Below are 18,601 nucleotides of genomic sequence, written 5' to 3'. Positions count from 1 at the left end.
TATTTTTTTGGTGGTAGTGCCAGGATAAGGCGTTCGCCAGCATCATTTTTTGTTACAGCACTTAAATTTCACCAACAAAATGTGTATAGTTTGTCGAAATTTGTTGCCAAAGATAAAGTGTGAAGCTCCGATGACCTCCTCTCTAGGTGTTCATCTACTTAAAGCATACACGTCTTCTGCAGCAGATCTGCTCTTAATACCTTACCCCAAGACCTGGTATACATACCAGCGTGCTCGGCAAGACTTTCTACTGCCGCATACATATCTACGGATACGGAGAATCTTTTCACGGTTTAAAATCACTCTTCACAAATTTAATAATATCCGATTTTGAACCATGAAAAGTTTCTCCATCGATCTATATATTTCGTTTTGTGAAAATTCGGAGGCAGGATTGTAAACCCCAGCCGTTTTATCATTCCTTACAAATACTTGGTCCTTGTTCATCTCATTAATCACAACCAAGAAGAAAAAAAATACATAAGAAATAATAATAAAAAAGTTTATTTAGGTATAATCAGACTTGGCTGTATGGGCATAGTTTCTTTTGCCTTGCCCATCGGTGAAAACAAAATCGGGGAAGTCGAGAAAAGTCAAAGTTGTTTTTTTTTTTTTTTTTTTTTTTTTTTTGGCATGACGCGGTTTGCGTATTTGCCACCGACAAAACGAGGAAACATTTCATAAAAATAAAAGGAATTTAGTGAAACAGGAATTTAGGAAGAAGGATCAGAGGATGGGGATATATATTATAAGATAGGATTATAATTTTATATCATTAATACAGATAAATATGGATAAGAATTTATATATATCAAAGTTATTATATGAAAGAAGGATAGGGATACTAGTAGGTAAAGGGATATTTATAGAAAGTAAATTACGATATAAAAAATTAGTGTTATTTATAGGACAAGCAAGAAATATGTGGTTAACATCGGCAACGTCCAGCCCGCAGTCACATATAGCACAGTCTATTATACCAAATTTAGCGAGTTGAGCTGGGCTACAAGTGTGTCCTAACCGCATACGGATAAGACAACTTGTAGCCCTTTTACTAAATTTAAATCGGAAAAACCACGGTTTAGAAAGAAATCAAAGTTGTTTTGTTTGTTCATGTTCTCTGTTTTTTTTTTTTTGGCGGGAGGCGGGAACGGGACAGTTGCTTTCTTCATTGAATAATCTAAATAATTAATACGAAGTGGTGTTTTGTGGTTAATGATCGCATTAAGTTAGTCGGAAGACATTCGCGAGTGTTATTATATTGGAGTATTCAATAAACAAAGTGTATCTGCCTATTTTCGCTTCGTGTCAGGAAGCCGCTTCATAACTCAAAAGTTTATGCGGACTTTTGAGTTAATTCGTTTGGGGTTCGGAGTAGGAGTCTACTCCGAGGGTGGGGGCTTAGGTTTCATCATCATCACCTTTCATCATTTCATTAATCATCAAGGAAAAAAAATACGTCAGACATGGCTGTATGGGCATAGTTCCCTTTGCCTTACCCTTCGGGGAAAACCCTCAGAACAATAACTAAAGCATAGAAGGAAGGCTAAAATAAGAATTCAGAAACTATAAACCGGCTCTCTTCTAGCTTACGACACAAACTATGAGTGAGAAAAGGACAAATGATTCGCTCTTTGCTTCATTTTTTCCGAGGTTGTCACAACATGAAATGTCATTTGGACCTATTGGACTCATTTTAACTCGGCCAAATACATAGTAACATACATAAGAAGATTTTACTTATATTTACCGAACTATTTGACACGGTCGCGTCAACTGTGTTTACGAGTGTCTTGTGTTCAGATTGTTTTAAGTGATAATTTAACAATATTTTTCCAAATAAATGGAAAGAAACTTTTATTTATATCAAATAATTGAGTGTCTCGACTGTGTGACATTATGTCTTGTGTGGTATGGGGCTGCAGCTCACATTCAGAAAGAAAAGAAAATAGCCAACAACTTCTGTCGTTTCATCGGTAAGTTTTTTGTAATTTTCTAGTGAAATGTGAACTGCTGAACAATTTTAGGAAAGTAATATGTTTTGCTGAATAGATTTGTAGCATAAAATATTTGAGATATCCATTATATTATACGTTTCATCGATGAATACGGAATTGATTTGAGGTTATGTTGATTGTCCATAGTGATGTACTAAAATTATCGATACTTTTAATTTTTAGATTTCCTGTAGACGATAACAAAGAGAAAGAATGGATAATTCGCATTAATAGACGAAATTGGATTCTAAATAAGTACAGCCGTATTTGCTCGAAACATTTTACTGCGGATTCATTTATGTGTGTTCCTAATTCAAAGTGGAGGCGTCTTCTAGACGATGCTATTCCTACATTGAACATTATAGATCAGACAGATGAAATGGTGTTTAAATTTAAATTTCAGCCTAGCCTGCATCATCTCACTGCTGGATAGATAGATAAGATATTTGTATCATGTTATCACAACACGTTTATACTATCTATCATTCAACTACATATTATTATGTACTTAATAAACTTAGTATATACTAAGTCTGTAGTTGTTTTATGTCTAAACAATTATGAGTTGTACACGTTTTATATAAGTAAATTATTATTATCTTTGATTTCAGACATTAAATCCAAAAGTGTCGACTGGATTTACATGAAAAGGTATATCAAATAATTTTCTTTTTTTATATTTTTAACATGATATACATATATAGAGTGTATAATTCAACCAGCTGCACAATGCACTTAAATCAGATATATTTTACTTTTATTTTTATAGATTATTTTGTACATATACTATTTTAACATTATTATTAAACTTTATTTCAGTCAGTTCAAGAAGACGAGATGAAAAATTTAAAAGAAAAGCTGAACAAGTCCCGCCTCAAGATCAAACGACTTAATGAAAAAAAAAAAAACAATGTGACAGGGTGTCACAAAGACAGTTTCTAAGCAAATTGACACTGTTTAGAAATTAATTAATTTGTATTTATTGTAAATATAATGTACATAATTAATAACGTGTGAAATAAATACTTGCTAATGAAAATGAACAGATTTACGATCTAATTTATATTTAATTTTACCTCCTGTTCTTATTTACTCCTACTCCAACACTCCAGGTTGATACGAACTGCGCCCAATAAAGAATGTAATGAATGTTATAGATTTGTGTAAGCGACTTAGATAAATCTTGACTAAACCTTCCTTTACAAATACAAATATACTTTATTGCACACAACATACAATACTTACAAGTTTTACACGAAAGATACAGTACACCACCTACCTACCTTTTACTTTCCCTTTCTGTTCTCTTATGAATACTTGTATGCCGTATTTTTTTAAGTATAATGCTATATCTAGTAGGTACGAGTATGGTAATCCTAGTATTGAAACAGCTTGTAGCCCTAGTAAAGACCGCCATTTTATGTTTACAGAGTGGCACGTTTTTTCTGTAGGTATTTCCAGTCCATACTCTTTTCTATGTCTATGGCGTGACCCCATCGGGCCTCTTACCGTCTGTGCGGCTTAGACCCGGCGGCGGCGGTTCCAATTTGCACGGCACGTCGATCGACACCAGTGCACGGCGGATGACATCATAAATAAATTCGAATATTACAAAATACTTACCGATGAAACGATAACAGTTGGCTATTTTCTTTCCTTCCTGAATGTGAGCTGCAGCTCCAAACTAATATAAACCAGACAATATAATCCAAAAATGGTTAGATACTTACCTATCAGAGACAGAGTCTCCTTTCATCAAGAAGAAGATAATTGCATCCTACAAAAAGAAATCTTGTAAAAAAAAATTATCGACATTAATTGTAAGTAAATTTAATTTTATCGACATATTACTAAAGTGAAACCCAACACTAGGCAATGAAAAACTTGTGACAACCTACGAAATTACGGCTTTTTGGTGGGAAACGGGAACGGGACAGTTGCTTTCTTCGTTGAATGATCTAAATAATGAATACGAAGTGGTGTTTTGTGATTAATGATCGCATTAAGTTAGTCGGAAGACATTCGCGAGTGTTATTATATTGGAGTATTCAATGAACAAAGTGTATCTGCCTATTTTCGCTTCGTGCCAGGAAGCCGCTTCATTACTCAAAAGTTTATGCGGACTTTTGAGTTAATTCGTTTGGGGTTCGGAGTAGGAGTCTACTCCGAGGGTGGGGGCTTAGGTTTCATCATCATCACCTTTCATCATTTCATTAATCATCAAGAAAAAAAATACGTCAGACATGGCTGTATGGGCATAGTTCCCTTTGCCTTACCCTTCGGGGAAAACCAAAACAAAAAAAAAAAAAAAAAACCTACGAAATTACGAAACAATTTTTGTATATGCGTCTTTGTCTAACATTACGCCGGTTCCGTAAGATAAAGTAGAGCAGAATTATAGAGTTCTGTTGCTATTTTAGCCTTCCTTCTATGCTTTAGTTATTGTTCTGAGGGGCTTTTTGGCGGGAGGCGGGAACGGGACAGTTGCTTTCTTCATTGAATAATCTAAATAATTAATACGAAGTGGTGTTTTGTGGTTAATGATCGCATTAAGTTAGTCGGAAGACATTCGCGAGTGTTATTATATTGGAGTATTCAATAAACAGAGTGTATCTGCCTATTTTCGCTTCGTGTCAGGAAGCCGCTTCATAACTCAAAAGTTTATGCGGACTTTTGAGTTAATTCGTTTGGGGTTCGGAGTAGGAGTCTACTCCGAGGGTGGGGGCTTAGGTTTCATCATCATCACCTTTCATAATTTCATTAATCATCAAGAAAAAAAATACGTCAGACATGGCTGTATGGGCATAGTACCCTTTGCCTTACCCTTCGGGGAAAACCAAACCAAAAAAAAAAAAAATATTGTTCTGAGGGAAAACCAAACCAAAAAAAAAAAAAATTGTTCATGTTCTCTAATATTACTTTACTCTTTTTCATGTTGTGTTATTAAAAACGGACGTTGGTAGTATTTTGAAAGTATTATTGGGTTTTGGCTAATGGTTATTAAACTAGAACAAAACTGATTTAAAATAACTGCGCACGAAATATTTTTTTTCACTCTCATTATTGCACGTTATAAAAGATTAAAAATGCCGAGGTTAAATGAAAGAGAACAAAACTGGATATTAGAACTATACAAACAAGGTTTAAATATGACGCAAATTAGTGCACGAACGGGATTTACAGTAAGTATTTGCATGTGCTTTTTTCTATTGTATTGTATATTTCTATTGTATGATAAATTATGAAGACAACTGCTTAAACACAACGACACTCGACACATAAACAGCTGTTTTACTTCCCTGCTGACCCGCAAAGCACACGCGTGGTCAAGAAATATAAAATGGGAATTAATAAACTGATTACTGAACCACAAAATATTTAGGATTCCAACCTCTTGATCTTTTACCTAGGCAACAGAAAAATTTGAAAACTTAATAAAGTAATTTGTCTTCTTTATAATGCCACCTAAATATGCCAAAGAAAGCATCAAGTAAAGAAAAATCATTATTTTCACTGCTGACCTACCTGCTGATTATCATCACATAACAATTGAATTTACAAACTCAGGTTCAAATTTTACACCTCACCAATAGAAATCTAAATTTTATTTGAATTGGTTCTTAATTTTATTTCTAGAGTCAATAAGATTTAGATTTTAAATGTACATTGGGCCTAAATGTTGGAGTAAGTAATATTGTGCTGCTTGAGCACGAGCCATTGGAGAAGTCTGCATTTCCAGAATTACAGCAGGATTCATTTAATTTCCTGAGCTGCCATTACAGTTATTTTATTTATCATCACTAATTTAAGAGCCATACTCTTGTTGGTGTAACATCCATGCTACTTTTCTATATCTATGTCCCCGCTGGGAATCTAACACAGGACCAAATGCAATAACTTCAATGCAATTAATGCTAAACAACTTCAAATTATAACATTTCAGAGGGTGACAGTGAACAATTGGTTAAAGAAGTTTGAAAGCGAAGGTAAAATTAGAATAGTAAAACTACCAACACATTTCTGGGCCAGTTCTGCGGCTGAGGCAAAAGCTTCGTTCAGGAAGGCTATCAGTGCTATTGACCCGAACAACCCTGTAAGATGAATTATTTTTATTACATTAATGTACACACAGAATAATTTTTCTGTTCTCCTGTCCATAAGGAAATAGATGTACACCTCATATAACAAATAGACAACCAATTTCTGTAAACAAGTGTCCGTGGCGCATCTTGTCACAAGCCACGGCGTATAACGACACTACAACTAATATGGTACTTTATTTGAACAACCATAATATCTTAATTTGAGGGAACAAACTTACCTATACTGGTGCTAATTCCTGCAGACACCAGCTAATTTTATTATACCTGTCATTTTCTTATCAGCTGAAAATGAAAGGGACGGGTAATTGATAGGCATAAAATTTATGGAACACACATCAATTTTATGCACAAATCTAAAATAACCGTGTAAAAATTGCATACCAGCGAGATGCCTATTTTATTTGCCTGAGTTATTCATTAGTTTTAAAATTAACTTGTTGACAATCATCCGGCCTTTTCCTTTTTGGCGGAAAAGAAAATGACGGATATAATTTAAAATAAAATTAGGAGGTGTCTGCAGGAATTGGGGCTATCTACATAACTTAATGTTTACATGTTTACAACACAGTTCAGATGCATTTTTTTTTTTCGAAAAACTCCTTAGTAAAGTCTATTTGTTATTGGATGTCAGTGAAAATAAACGGTTAATTATATTTTGTTTGTATAAATCTAAATAAAAAAATATATATAATCATGGGCCTGGGTAGATCATAGCCAGAGCACAAACAATCAGATCTGTAGGTGGATACTTGCAACCAGTTTTAGTATGATGCCCAAAGATGGATAAATAAATGATAAAGCATTATGCTGTCAGATTAAAAAGGGGTGTTAAAAAGGCCAGATCGAAGCAATCATCGAAAGAGACTTTCCTCAAAAATAATATAGATCAACCAAGCGCAACCATCAATCGTAATTTTTAAGCCTTAGAGAGGTATTACATCTATCCACCAACTTTTCGTAGCATACGACCCTACAAATAACGATCACAGTGCAGTAAGTCGATTTTTGTTTGAATAAAAAGTCATGATTGACAAATGTTGGATAGATGTAATACCTATCTCTTTTAAATGAGGGACAATAATCGTAATTTACCACACTTCTTGTTATTTGTTGACAGCTCCCAAAGACATACCAAGTGAAGGAGCGCCAAGTAAAAAAACAAAAAAAGAAGGTAAGTTTATGATTATTCTTATTTATGGCATTTCATATTCTGTAAAAGAAAAACACTGGGATTGCGCAATTGAACTTAGCCTTCTATAACCTTAATTGCATTTCTAAGGTCTTTCCTCAACCTAATATTTATTTACAAACAACTTATTTTTCACAAAAAAAAAATCCGTGCTTAGGGCACGTTACGCCGTTGTTCCCGGCTCTCAGCCGCCTTAAAACACCTCCACCAACCCGCAGTGGAGCAGCGTGGTGGAGTGTGCTCCATACCCCCTCTTGTTGATTGAAGGGAGGCCTGTGCCCAGCAGTGAGACGTATACATAGTATAGGCTGTTTTTGATGATGATTTATGAACTTATTTTTATTTTTTGACAATGAAAACGATTCTTACGACGATGTGTAACTGTGTAACATAATCTTAAATTGGTACTTAGCTATCTATCTCAGTAAGAATATTTTTTAACAATAATGCACATTCCAACGGCAGTCAGTAGGTGATTTAACTATGTTAAATATAATGATTTGTTTCAGGTGTCTAAGACTCCTGTTGCGGTCAAAGTTGAAAAGCGTGAGAAGTTACACAGTAAGAAGAAATTGATCGCCACAAATCAAGGTAGATAAATTAATTATTTCTATAGTAATGAAACAAATAGGATAATGGCCCCGATTCCTGCAGACACGTCCTATTTTTATTTTAAGTTATACCCGTCATTTTCTTATCCGCCGAAAAGGAAAGGGACGGATGATTGACAACTGTTAAAACGAATGAATAACCCGGGCGAATATTTTATTCGTTAAATCGTAATCGTCGTCCTGGTCGTTTCTTATGGGTCACGGACGTATAGAGCTAGTCCGTCTTGCATGACTCGTATATGGTCCACTGGACTGTCAACATGTTAAAATTAACATCTGTCAATCATTAGTACTTTTCTTTTTTGGCAGGTAAGAGAAAAACAGGTATAATCTTCTAAATATATAAAAGGAGAAACTGACTGACTGCCATATCAACGCACAGCGTAAATGGCTAAACGTAGGCACTTGAAATTTGGAAGGGACGTAGCTTAGGTACCGTAGAGGTGCACTAAGAAAGGAATTCCCGAATTCCTACGGCAACAGGAATTAGCGGGAAAAATCCTTCCACGCGGACGAAATCGCGGGCAAAAGCTAGTTTAAAATAAAATTAGTAGTTAGGTGTCTGTAGGAATCAACACCGTACTGTCATTTCATTTGAGTAGTTTTTTTTTATTCTAATTTTTAACGAGGCTTTGAACACCCTGAGTGATCATGCCAGCCTCATAGGTGCTTTCGTGTACCTATCCCTTAGGCAAAGGATTGGTCAACCAGATAGTATAAACTAAAAGTCTTACTTGATAGTGGCTCTGCCAGCCAGCAATTGACTTCTCCTTTGCCAAGAGAAATCACACCCTGAGAGCGAAAAACCTTTCTTCTCACGTCTAAATTTATTTCATTTGAGTAGTTAATAGTTAGTGGTAGTGGGGCTTTTGCAGGTTTACCGATGTCTGTATTCCAATGTTTGTAACATTGTTATTATAAGAAAAAAATATATATATTATCAACTACAGATGACGTGAAGTTTGACAGCGATGATGACATAAAAGAATACAAGGCGCTGGCCAGGCGTGCGTCGCGGAAGCAGCACGCGCCCGCCCCGTCCATCAGTGCAGGTAACTAGAGCCTGTTTAATAAAACTTACAATTGTAAATTACAATGACAATTTGATGTACATTGCGGAGTGTGTGATCACGAATATTTTGCAGTTTCATATTAGCTACGTAATGAACACCAAATTGTCGTTGTAATTTACAATTGTAAGTTTTATGAAACAGGCCCCTGGTTAGGGCGTCCAACCCGGAATTTCCGGAGTTTCGGAGTTTATTCCAATATTTCATCTCCAAATAAGGGACTTTCCAGGCTACATTCGCCAAAAATAATATAGATGGCGCTGCCGAGATTTAACGTGATAATTACATATTTTCTCATTACTCGGTAACATAATTATTAAAAAATACAATGTAATGACAGAAGCTTATATAATAATAATTGTTGCCTGATATTTGGATCACATTATGTATAGAATTATGTTGCTACCTATATTGCTTCTCTTTATTTTGATCAGAATAATAATGGGTGGAAGACGTAATTGTACCTGGGTGTAATAAAAAGGGTTATCATTTATACCAAAAAACAAATATAAAAAGATGCATAAGTCTATTATCCATGAAATTGGAAGGTTAAACGAAGGAAAATGTTTACAGCGCCATCTATATTATTTTTGAGGAAAGTAGCCTGGAAAGTCCCTGACTGAATACTCCGACATCGTAACCCCGGAACGCGGTTTATCCTGATCCCGACTAAGTAACGCTCACACACTCAATTTACCGCTGAAAATTCAACGGGCTGCCACAATCTAGCCCGAACACTATTGACCGAAGAGTGACATAGTCTACTACTTTCTACCCGACTGCGGCGAAGCAAAAAGGAGGGGTGTTTGACCGCTATGTATGTCATCATCATCACTAATTTAAGAGCCACGCTCTTGTCGGTGTAGCATTCTCCATGCTACTTTTTAGGGAAAAATAGAGCAGTGGTTTCCCTCTTTCCTTCTGCTCCGCAGTACTCTGTCTGACGCGAGTGGGATGGCGCCCAGAGTAGTCTATTTCAAAGTCGTACTAGGACTCCTGTCCTCCGCCTCTGAATAGTACTGACAGTTACTGCTGCCCTCTGTCAGGTTCCAGGTTACAGCCCCTGTGACTCGCCTCTTCCGTCCTGCATTGCCGTACCGATGGCTCCCATCTCTCCATCGGTCTATAACCGTATTCCTGGGCAAGGGTTCTACGTTATACCCCGTAGGTCTGGGTCCCTATTCGAACTCAGCCACCATCTCACTCCGGCCTAGTGAAGTAAAAGGCGCCCACCCCCGCGGCAAGGACGCGCCGAACAGGAATTGCCCCAGTGGAGGGCAGAGAAGATGGCTCTGTCCCCCCTGGGGCCGAGTTAATGGTCTAGTATGTGCGGCTATGTATGTATATGTATTTCCTCAATAATCTTAATTTTTGAAATCAGTATTATTATCATATTTTTTTATTATTGTGAATCACACGTCGCGTCGCGTCGGTCCAGTAGTTTTTCGTTTGACGGGACTTATTATAAGTTTGCCTCAGATGACATTAACTACTTGGCCGGGAAAATGGGGAGCACTGATTGGTCTTACTCAGTATAAGATTTAAGGCAACAGGGGGGCTATAAAGACTACATCGAAGCAATTAATCTAAAAAAGCAATATTTGCGCACTTAAAAGTATGTGCGCAATACACACAGATGTCAAATAAAATTATTGCTTTTTTAGATGAATTTCTTTAATGTGGCCTTTTTAACCCCCCAGGAATCAGCACCGTTGTGACATTGATGACTTACGTTAGTAATTTAACTACAGATGATGTGGAGTTGAACAGCGATGATGACCTGAGTGATGACGAGGTGCTGGCAAAATTTGCGTCGCGGCCGCGGCAGGCGCCCGCCGCGTCCACTAGTACAGGTAATTGCTGGTAGCATATCATGGCCCACTGCTGTACGTAGCTGTCCCACGCCGCGACACTTGATTTGATTGTACCCGCTCGAGCGAGGCTTCTCATAAACAATTGTCACTTTACACAGAGGGCGCTCTACCGAGCTACATAAAAACACACACACACGAAAACACACACACACTACACACACAAAAATATCTATCAACATAGGCAAGCATGTACCCAGTGGGTATATGCATAATGGCCCCGATTCCTGCAGACACCGCCTAATTTTATTTTAGGTTATATCCGTCATTTTCGTATCCGTCGAAAAGGAAAGGGACGGATGATTCACAGCTCTTAATTTTAGGAAGAATGAGTAAATGAATGAATAACCCGGGCGAATCAAAACGTACGTCGCTGCATTCCGTTTGACGTGCTGTCTACTTAACTTTGTCGGGTTATTGACGGATGTAAAATTTTTAGACGGTTGGTTTAGATTTGTGCTTAAAATTGACGTGTGTTCCATAAATTTTATGCTTGTCGATTACCCGTCCCTTTCCTTTTCGGCGGATAAGAAAATGACAGATATAACTTAAAATAAAATTAGATGGTATTTACAGGAATTAGCACCAATGTCCCATAAAATTGGAGCTGTCAAGCTGATCCGTCTCTCCTTAACGGCGGATAAGAAAAAATACAAAATAAAATTAAGAGGTGACAGCAGAAATCAGTGTCAGTAATCAGTACAGTCATGAGCAATATAATGTACCCACTTTAGGACTCTGTCGCACTAACATATTTGACATTTAGTGAGACTTACAGTTCAATTTGTCAAAAAAGTTAATGTGACATGGTACCAAAGTGTATACATATTAACACTCGTGACCGTACTTATCAAGTAGTGTCAAGATGTAATAATGTGATTGTACGTTACAGGAGGAGGCGAGGACCCGCGCGATGGCGAGAGGTGTGACTCGTGCCGCGGCGGCTTGTCAGGGTGAGCACGATATAATATGTAATTATGTAATATATAATATATGGTAATTTAAAAGTTAAGTCGCTTCGGAGTGCGGGGAGAGCGCGCTGGCTGTCTGTCCCGCTCGCACTTACGCGGTTGGAAAGACATCATTGAACGGCTCATCCGCCTAAAACTACCGCAGTTTCTCAACCTGTTTAGGTATTAGTCGTTAGCTGAAAAAAACACCTTGGCACTAGTTGCTATACGAAAATACTTTAGTTTGTCAATTCAATCATTCTTTCTGGGTGAAAGAAATTGAATACTTTCGGTATTATGTAAATTCTATTCCCACCTTGTTGCCTTATATAAGATATAGTAAATTGTTGTGTAGGTAACAATATCCATGGTATTTTTGTTCCAGTATCCGGCTGGTGTGCGTGCAGTGCTCGTACAGCCATTGCGCAGCGTGCGAGACTAGCGGTCGCCACCGGCACCACTACATGCTGCGCGTGTCGGCCAACGGACAGAAGGTAGGACTTGTTGTATACTATATGCTACGCGTGCCGGCCAACGGACAGAAGGTAGGACTTGTTGTATACTATATGCTACGCGTGCCGGCCAACGGACAGAAGGTAGGACTTGTTGTATACTATATGCTACGCGTGCCGGCCAACGGACAGAAGGTAGGACTTGTTGTACACTACATGCTACGCGTGCCGGCCAACGGACAGAAGATTGTACTTGTTGTATACAACATTCTTTGCGTGCCGGCCAACGGCCAGAAGGTAGGACTTGTTGTACCATTACATGCTACGCGTGCCGGCCAGGTATTTTTTTGCTAACACAATATATTACGAATTTATAATTACTTTAAATATTTTAATGCCAAAGCTATTGCCTGGATGAAACTGCTGCAGAGCAATACGGCGGCCAATTTGTATTGTAGTTATATGTTGTATATTTTTTTGTATATTCTGTGTGCAATTAAGTCTATTTGATTTGATTTAATGTTGCAGGAAATAGTGCAGAGGCTTGTGGATATAATTCAAACGGAGTTAGCCGAGGTCGACGTGATCGATGAGCCTGACGCGGATTTGGAGCCAATCGTAATGTACGTGTGTATATTTTTTTGAGGAGCTCGGTGGCGCAGCTGTAAACGCGCTCGGTCGGTTTAAGGCCCGATCTCCCTATCCATTTATAGGGAAGGCCCGTGCCCCAGCAGTGGGGACGTTAATGGGCTGATGATGATGACGATGATACTTTTTTGACGTGACTTATTGTATAATGACATCCACTAGTTGACTGGGCAAATGAGAAACATTTATGTAAAGGGACTATGATTCAAAACTGCTTATCTTCCCGGACATGTCGTTGAATCCGTGATAGCCCTGTTCGGAGAACAGTTACATCGTAGTGTCCATGGTGTAAGAAAACCAGGGGGGTTAAAAGTCCCACATCGAAGCAATTCATTTAAGAAAGCAATATTGCAATTTGACATTTGCGCATAAAAAAGTAAGTGCGCAATGTAAACGACTGTGAAATAGCAATATTGCTTTCTTAGATGAATTGCTTCGATGTGGCCATTTTAAAAGTGACAGGTAACATTTCAAGGTTAGCCCAGTTGACATTATCCTAACCTGTATTGCCATTTTAAAAAAGATCATCAGGTCGTTTGTTAAGTGTGATAGGAATGTTAAACGCTCTGTTTGCTTGGAAGCATAATAATATGTGGGATAAGTTATTTTTTGCTTTTTAGAGGGTTTAGCATTTTTAACCTTTTGTCATAATAATAATTGAGTACTTTTTTTTTGGTCGGGGGTTTTTTAACCCTTTCACGGACAGACCATGGGACATTGATGGTTCATGATAGGTAGATCTTGGAATCGGAACGTCCGTAGACGTTCTGTCCTTGATAGTGTTAAATAATTAATTTTTTTGGTTACAGGATTAAAACTGAAATTAAAACGGAGGTACAGGAACCGGATCCCCTGGGCGAGGTATGTGACATTAAAATTACTAACAGACTGACCACCTCAGGGAGGCACCCCGTCAGGCCAAGGTGCTTGGCCCGGTCGTTGGCGACTCCTCCACACTCCAGTAGAACATGAGCCGCTGTCTCCGCCTCCATGCTGGCTCTGCCCAGGGGGCTGTCTGTGACACCTAGTGTGAACAGATGTTTGTTGAATGTGTGGGTGACCTGTGGTTGGTCACGCGCCGCCTATGAGCTTGGGCAACCGCAGATCATGCGATGCGGTTGACGTCACGAGTGGCGTGACTAGCCGGGCCGGCGCCGGCGCACGAGCATGTGCCGCGCGCGCGCTCCTACCGCGGCCGCCCGGCGGACGAGACTGTGACCTGGAATAACTGCTGCTGTTACCTGTCTTAGTTGAGACCTTTTTAAATTCAGAAGTCTTTTGGAGAGGGCTATTGATGTTGGGTAGTGCCGTCTTAGCCTGCCTGCGTATAGGCATGTTATATGAGGTGTACGGTCACGAGCATTAATATGTATACACTTTGGTATCATGTCACATTAACTTTTTTGACAAATTGAACTGTAAGTCTCACTAAATGTCAAATATGTTAGTGCGACAGAGTCCTAAAATGGGTACATTATATTGCTCATGACTGTACACACCCCTAGCTCGGAAACGAGTTCGTGGTTCGGACCGCACAGGATCGGTCGTCTATTTGTGCTATAAGTAATCACCTTCCATGTTTGATGTTACAACACTCCCGATGCACACGCAAAGAACACATAAACAGCTTTTATATGTTCCTACTGTTGGGCACAGACCTCCCCTCAATCAATCAGAGCGTATGGAGCATACTCCAATACGTTGCTCCACACATCCGGGACCAACGGGTTAACGTACCTCCCAAAGCACGGAATCATCTTACTTTTAAAGACAATCAGGTGATTCAGCCTGCAATGTCCTAGCAAAACAGAACATAGTCTCACAAAGTGCGTTCAATAATGTCTCTATCGGGATCCGAAACTGGGTCTCCAGATACGGAGCCCAACGCTCTAACCACTAGACCATGGAGGCTGTTGACACCAACAAGAGCGTGGCTCTTCAATCAATGATGATGAAGATGATGTTGGTGCAATTCTGCCGGGTCGATGTAGTTGCACGATGAATTACATACTATGTTAACACACGTACATTTTCAGGTAACACCAAGTATGGGGCTAAGACCAGACTTTCTGGAACACACGATGTTGGAGATAGACAGGACGTGCCTCGACGAGGTCGTTGACCCGCCCCCGGCCACCTCTACCCACGTCGCTACGAACAATATACCTACAACTGGTACGTTACAGCCGTCGGCGATACAACCGGATGTTTGATTGATTATAACAATAATTTGAGCTGCTTGTGGCGGCGCAGGTGCGAGTGTTGCCAGCAAAAGGAGAGCGTCGTCCCCGACGCAACCGAGCGCGCCCGACAAGACGTGCATTACTGCACCCGGGAGCGGCGGCGGCGTGACGTCACCACAACAATACAAGGTAGGCACGCCAGATATATACAAATATGTATCTATATGTATTAATAATGACGTTAAACTAAAAGTATCTCCATTATTTTATTCTAATTATTTATATAGAATTCCCGGTATATTTATTTCATCCTCCACCTTTCTGATCCTTTTTCCAAGTCCCGATCCTTGCAAGGAATATAGTTTTTTCCTATGAATCCGTTTCCCTATCTTTGTCTGTGGCAAATGCGCAACACGCGCGAAGCCAAAACCCAAGAAAAAAAAGGTAGGCACGGTAACATTTCGGACACTTCATACAAACAGCTCGCTCTTACTCTATGCGTGCGAGCGAGACAGACAGCCCGTGCGCGCTCCTCCACTGCGAGCTGGGTATCTCCCTCTGTCTGTATAATAAGCATTAATATATACACTTCTCATCAAAAAAATCGAAACACCTTGCAAGTTTACGTTTTGTCAGGATTATCAGAAAAATGTGTACATTTAGGAATAAATGTTAAATGTCGTTTAATAGTGAGTAATATGAGCTTATCAAATCTTAATGTTAATGTTCTAAATCTGGGGCAGGATCTCTTGCTCGAATTCGTCTCTTTAATTCATCCCACAGATGTTCAATGGGATTCATGTCCGGGCTTCTTGCTGGCCATTCCATAATAGAGATATCGACTTCGTTAAGATAATCTCGTACGACGCCCGCGGTGTGAGCCCTAGCATTGTCGTGCATGAATATGAAGCCGTTGCCAATAAAATGTGCATAGGGCATCACATGAGGCTCGAGACACTCTTCGACGTACCGATGACAGTTTAGTGCAGGCAGACGTGGCCCAGACACGAAAGCAAGCTCTGTCTTACCGTCGGCGCTGATTCCTCCCCAAACCGTCCACGAACCGCCACCATAGCTGACCTTTTCTTCAATGCAGCATTGTGCATAGCGTTCTCCGTCTCTTCTGTAGACCTTGTTCCTTCCGTCGTTACCATACAGCATAATTTTACACTCATCAGAAAAGAGAACTTTGCTCCACTGTAGGTATGACCAATTTAGGTGCTCACGTGCAAAGTTAAGGCGCGCTCTTCGATGGTCTGCAGTTAATTTCGGCCCATTTGCTGGCTTATGCGGTACCAGTCCACGATCCTTCAACCTTCTTCTAATTGTAGAGTCACTTACAGCCACCCTTCGTACAACACGAAGCCGCTGCTGCAGTTGAAAAGCGTTAAGGCGTCGATTTCTTAAAGAAGTTGTTACAATAAATCGATCATCTCGCTCAGAAGTGACCCGATTCCTACCAGATCCTGAACGGCGCGTGAACAAACCAGTCTCCCGATAACGTTTATAGACTCTATGAACAGATGACAGGCTTAGATGCAGTCTTGCAGCCACAACACGCTAAGGCCAGAATCCAGCAATGCCACAACTTGGGCGGCTTCTGTGGGCGAAGTATCCATACGTTTTAGAAAAAAAACCTTTTTTCAAACGTCCCAAAGTCACAGTATTGAAATAAAAAACAAAAAGTTTAAGGATAGGCGCCAATTTTTAGTTTTTAAACGCTAAATGTACTCCAACCCTAAACACACATTTGTCTCAAAACAGTGATTCATTTCGTTTATAAGATAAACAAATGAAATTCTAATTTTGAATTTAGAATTTTCGCTTATTACTGTAATGGCCAAACTGCCAGCTATACATTTATGTATTTTTTTTCATCGTATGAATTCTTTTTTGTGTTAAATTCGGACAGAAACAATGAAAACGGAAGTGTTTCGATTTTTTTGATGAGAAGTGTATAAATAAATACCTAAATGTAAAGTGAAGGGTTTTTTAGTAGGTATTGTAATTTGGTATGTAAGGTTTTTTAATAAAAAAATTATGCTATAAAAAAACTGGTTTGAAATGGTTTGAATCATAACGAGGACTTTCACCAATAGCCGTAAGGCATCTATCTACCGTAGATAGCATTCGCTGTCTAAGTTTAAAGTCGTAGGACAGATTGTCCTTGTCTTTTTAAAATATGTCTGGAAATCACGGCCCCAAGAGGTTAATGTGTTTGGCCATATTTATGCTACAACGCACCTCCCAATGCACGGATTCGTCTTACTTTTAAAGACAATCAGGTGATTCAGCCTGCAATATCCTAGCCAAACAGAACAGTCTCACAAAGTGCTCTCAATAATGTCTCTATGAGGATCCGAAACCGGGCCATATGTCTCATTAAACGCAATACGATCACATTGACATAACTCCTGTCACTTTCGCACTTGGCGGTGTATTATATCTCTGTCCTGTTCATGTTACGTTTAATGTGGTATACAATGGTCGTAATATTGTAACTAGCAGCAATGTACAGACGGTGGTTTCCTTCCAGACTGCTCCATGGACACATCAAGACGATATTGACCCTCTTACGCCCGGTGAGATAAGGATCAAGACTGAAACCTCAATGCCAGATATGAAAGGTATGGTAAGACTAGGTTGTCAAGTAGCCTACATTTCAACTACCCCCAAGTTTACTGGAGAAATGAGGGACAAGCTACGTACCTCAAAAGCAATATAGATGGCGCTGTACAGATTTTCCTTCGTTTAACCTTCTAATTTCATAGATAACAGACGTGCATCTTTTATCTTTGTTTTCGGGTGTAAATTATGACCCTTTTTATAACACCCAGGCACAATAACATTTTCCACCCAGTGTTATTCTGATCAAAATAAAGAGATGCATTATAAAAAAATATATATTTCTTAACCTGTTACACTTTAACAATTTTTTTTTGTTACTCCTTTTAAGTAAAAAATATACCTGTATAGGTATAGTATAGGTAGAAACATAATTCTATACATAATGTGATTCAAATATCAAGCAACAATTATATTTATATTATATGCTTCTGCCATTGTATTTTGAAATGATTATGTACGGGAGTAATGAGAAAATAGGTAATTATCACGTTAAATCTGCACAACGCCATCTATATTGTTTTGGTGAACGTAGCGTGGAAAGTCTCTCATTGAGATATAGCAATAAAGTTCGCCATAGTTACTCTATTATCGTCCCCACTGCTGGGGCACGGCCCTTCCCTATGGATGGATAGGGAGATCGGGCCTTAAACCACCACGCGGGCCCAGTGCGGATTAGAGGTTATTAACGACTGCTAATGCAGCCGGGACCAACGCTTTAACGTGCCTTCCGAAGCACGGAGGAACTCGAGATGAAAACTTTTTTTTTGTGGTCACCCACCCTATGACCGGCCTTTGCGCAAGTTGCTTAACTTCAACAATCGCAGACCGAGCGCGTTTACCGCTACGCCACCGAGCTCCTCCACCCACTCTTTTTAAGTATACCGTCCTATTCGTAGTGT

General features: G+C 39.1%; 1 protein-coding gene and 1 long non-coding RNA gene across 14 annotated transcripts in view; both read left to right on the top strand.

The window, feature by feature from the left end:
- The first annotated feature begins 1,136 nt into the window (after positions 1 to 1,136).
- On the top strand, positions 1,137 to 3,309 carry LOC126377934 (uncharacterized). The gene is made up of 3 exons (XR_007568006.1): positions 1,137 to 1,976; positions 2,609 to 2,648; positions 2,817 to 3,309. It is a non-coding gene; the product is annotated as an uncharacterized LOC126377934 (long non-coding RNA).
- Positions 3,310 to 4,850: 1,541 nt separating this feature from the next.
- The window catches only part of LOC126377819 (uncharacterized protein K02A2.6-like), an 86,293-nt gene continuing 72,542 nt past the window's right edge, over positions 4,851 to 18,601 (top strand). For 2 of the 13 annotated variants that reach the window (XM_050025731.1, XM_050025730.1), the window contains exons 1-13: positions 4,869 to 5,179; positions 5,941 to 6,090; positions 7,218 to 7,271; positions 7,799 to 7,880; positions 8,851 to 8,952; positions 10,722 to 10,823; positions 11,734 to 11,794; positions 12,177 to 12,285; positions 12,772 to 12,866; positions 13,701 to 13,752; positions 14,928 to 15,066; positions 15,145 to 15,263; positions 17,611 to 17,701. In XM_050025731.1, coding sequence (XP_049881688.1) covers positions 5,084 to 5,179; positions 5,941 to 6,090; positions 7,218 to 7,271; positions 7,799 to 7,880; positions 8,851 to 8,952; positions 10,722 to 10,823; positions 11,734 to 11,794; positions 12,177 to 12,285; positions 12,772 to 12,866; positions 13,701 to 13,752; positions 14,928 to 15,066; positions 15,145 to 15,263; positions 17,611 to 17,701 — 1,252 coding nt within the window. In that variant the 5' untranslated portion in view covers positions 4,869 to 5,083. Of the gene's footprint in view, positions 5,180 to 5,940; positions 6,091 to 7,217; positions 7,272 to 7,798; positions 7,881 to 8,850; positions 8,953 to 10,721; positions 10,824 to 11,733; positions 11,795 to 12,176; positions 12,286 to 12,771; positions 12,867 to 13,700; positions 13,753 to 14,927; positions 15,067 to 15,144; positions 15,264 to 17,610; positions 17,702 to 18,601 lie in introns of those variants that run through there. The other 11 variants (XM_050025716.1, XM_050025724.1, XM_050025719.1 and 8 more) reach the window with 11 other exon arrangements.

Source organism: Pectinophora gossypiella, chromosome 24 (genome assembly GCF_024362695.1).
Source record: "Pectinophora gossypiella chromosome 24, ilPecGoss1.1, whole genome shotgun sequence".
NCBI classification, from domain to species: domain Eukaryota; kingdom Metazoa; phylum Arthropoda; class Insecta; order Lepidoptera; family Gelechiidae; genus Pectinophora; species Pectinophora gossypiella.
Note: the sequence above shows the minus strand (reverse complement) of the source record. Positions and strands in the feature narration are given on the sequence as shown.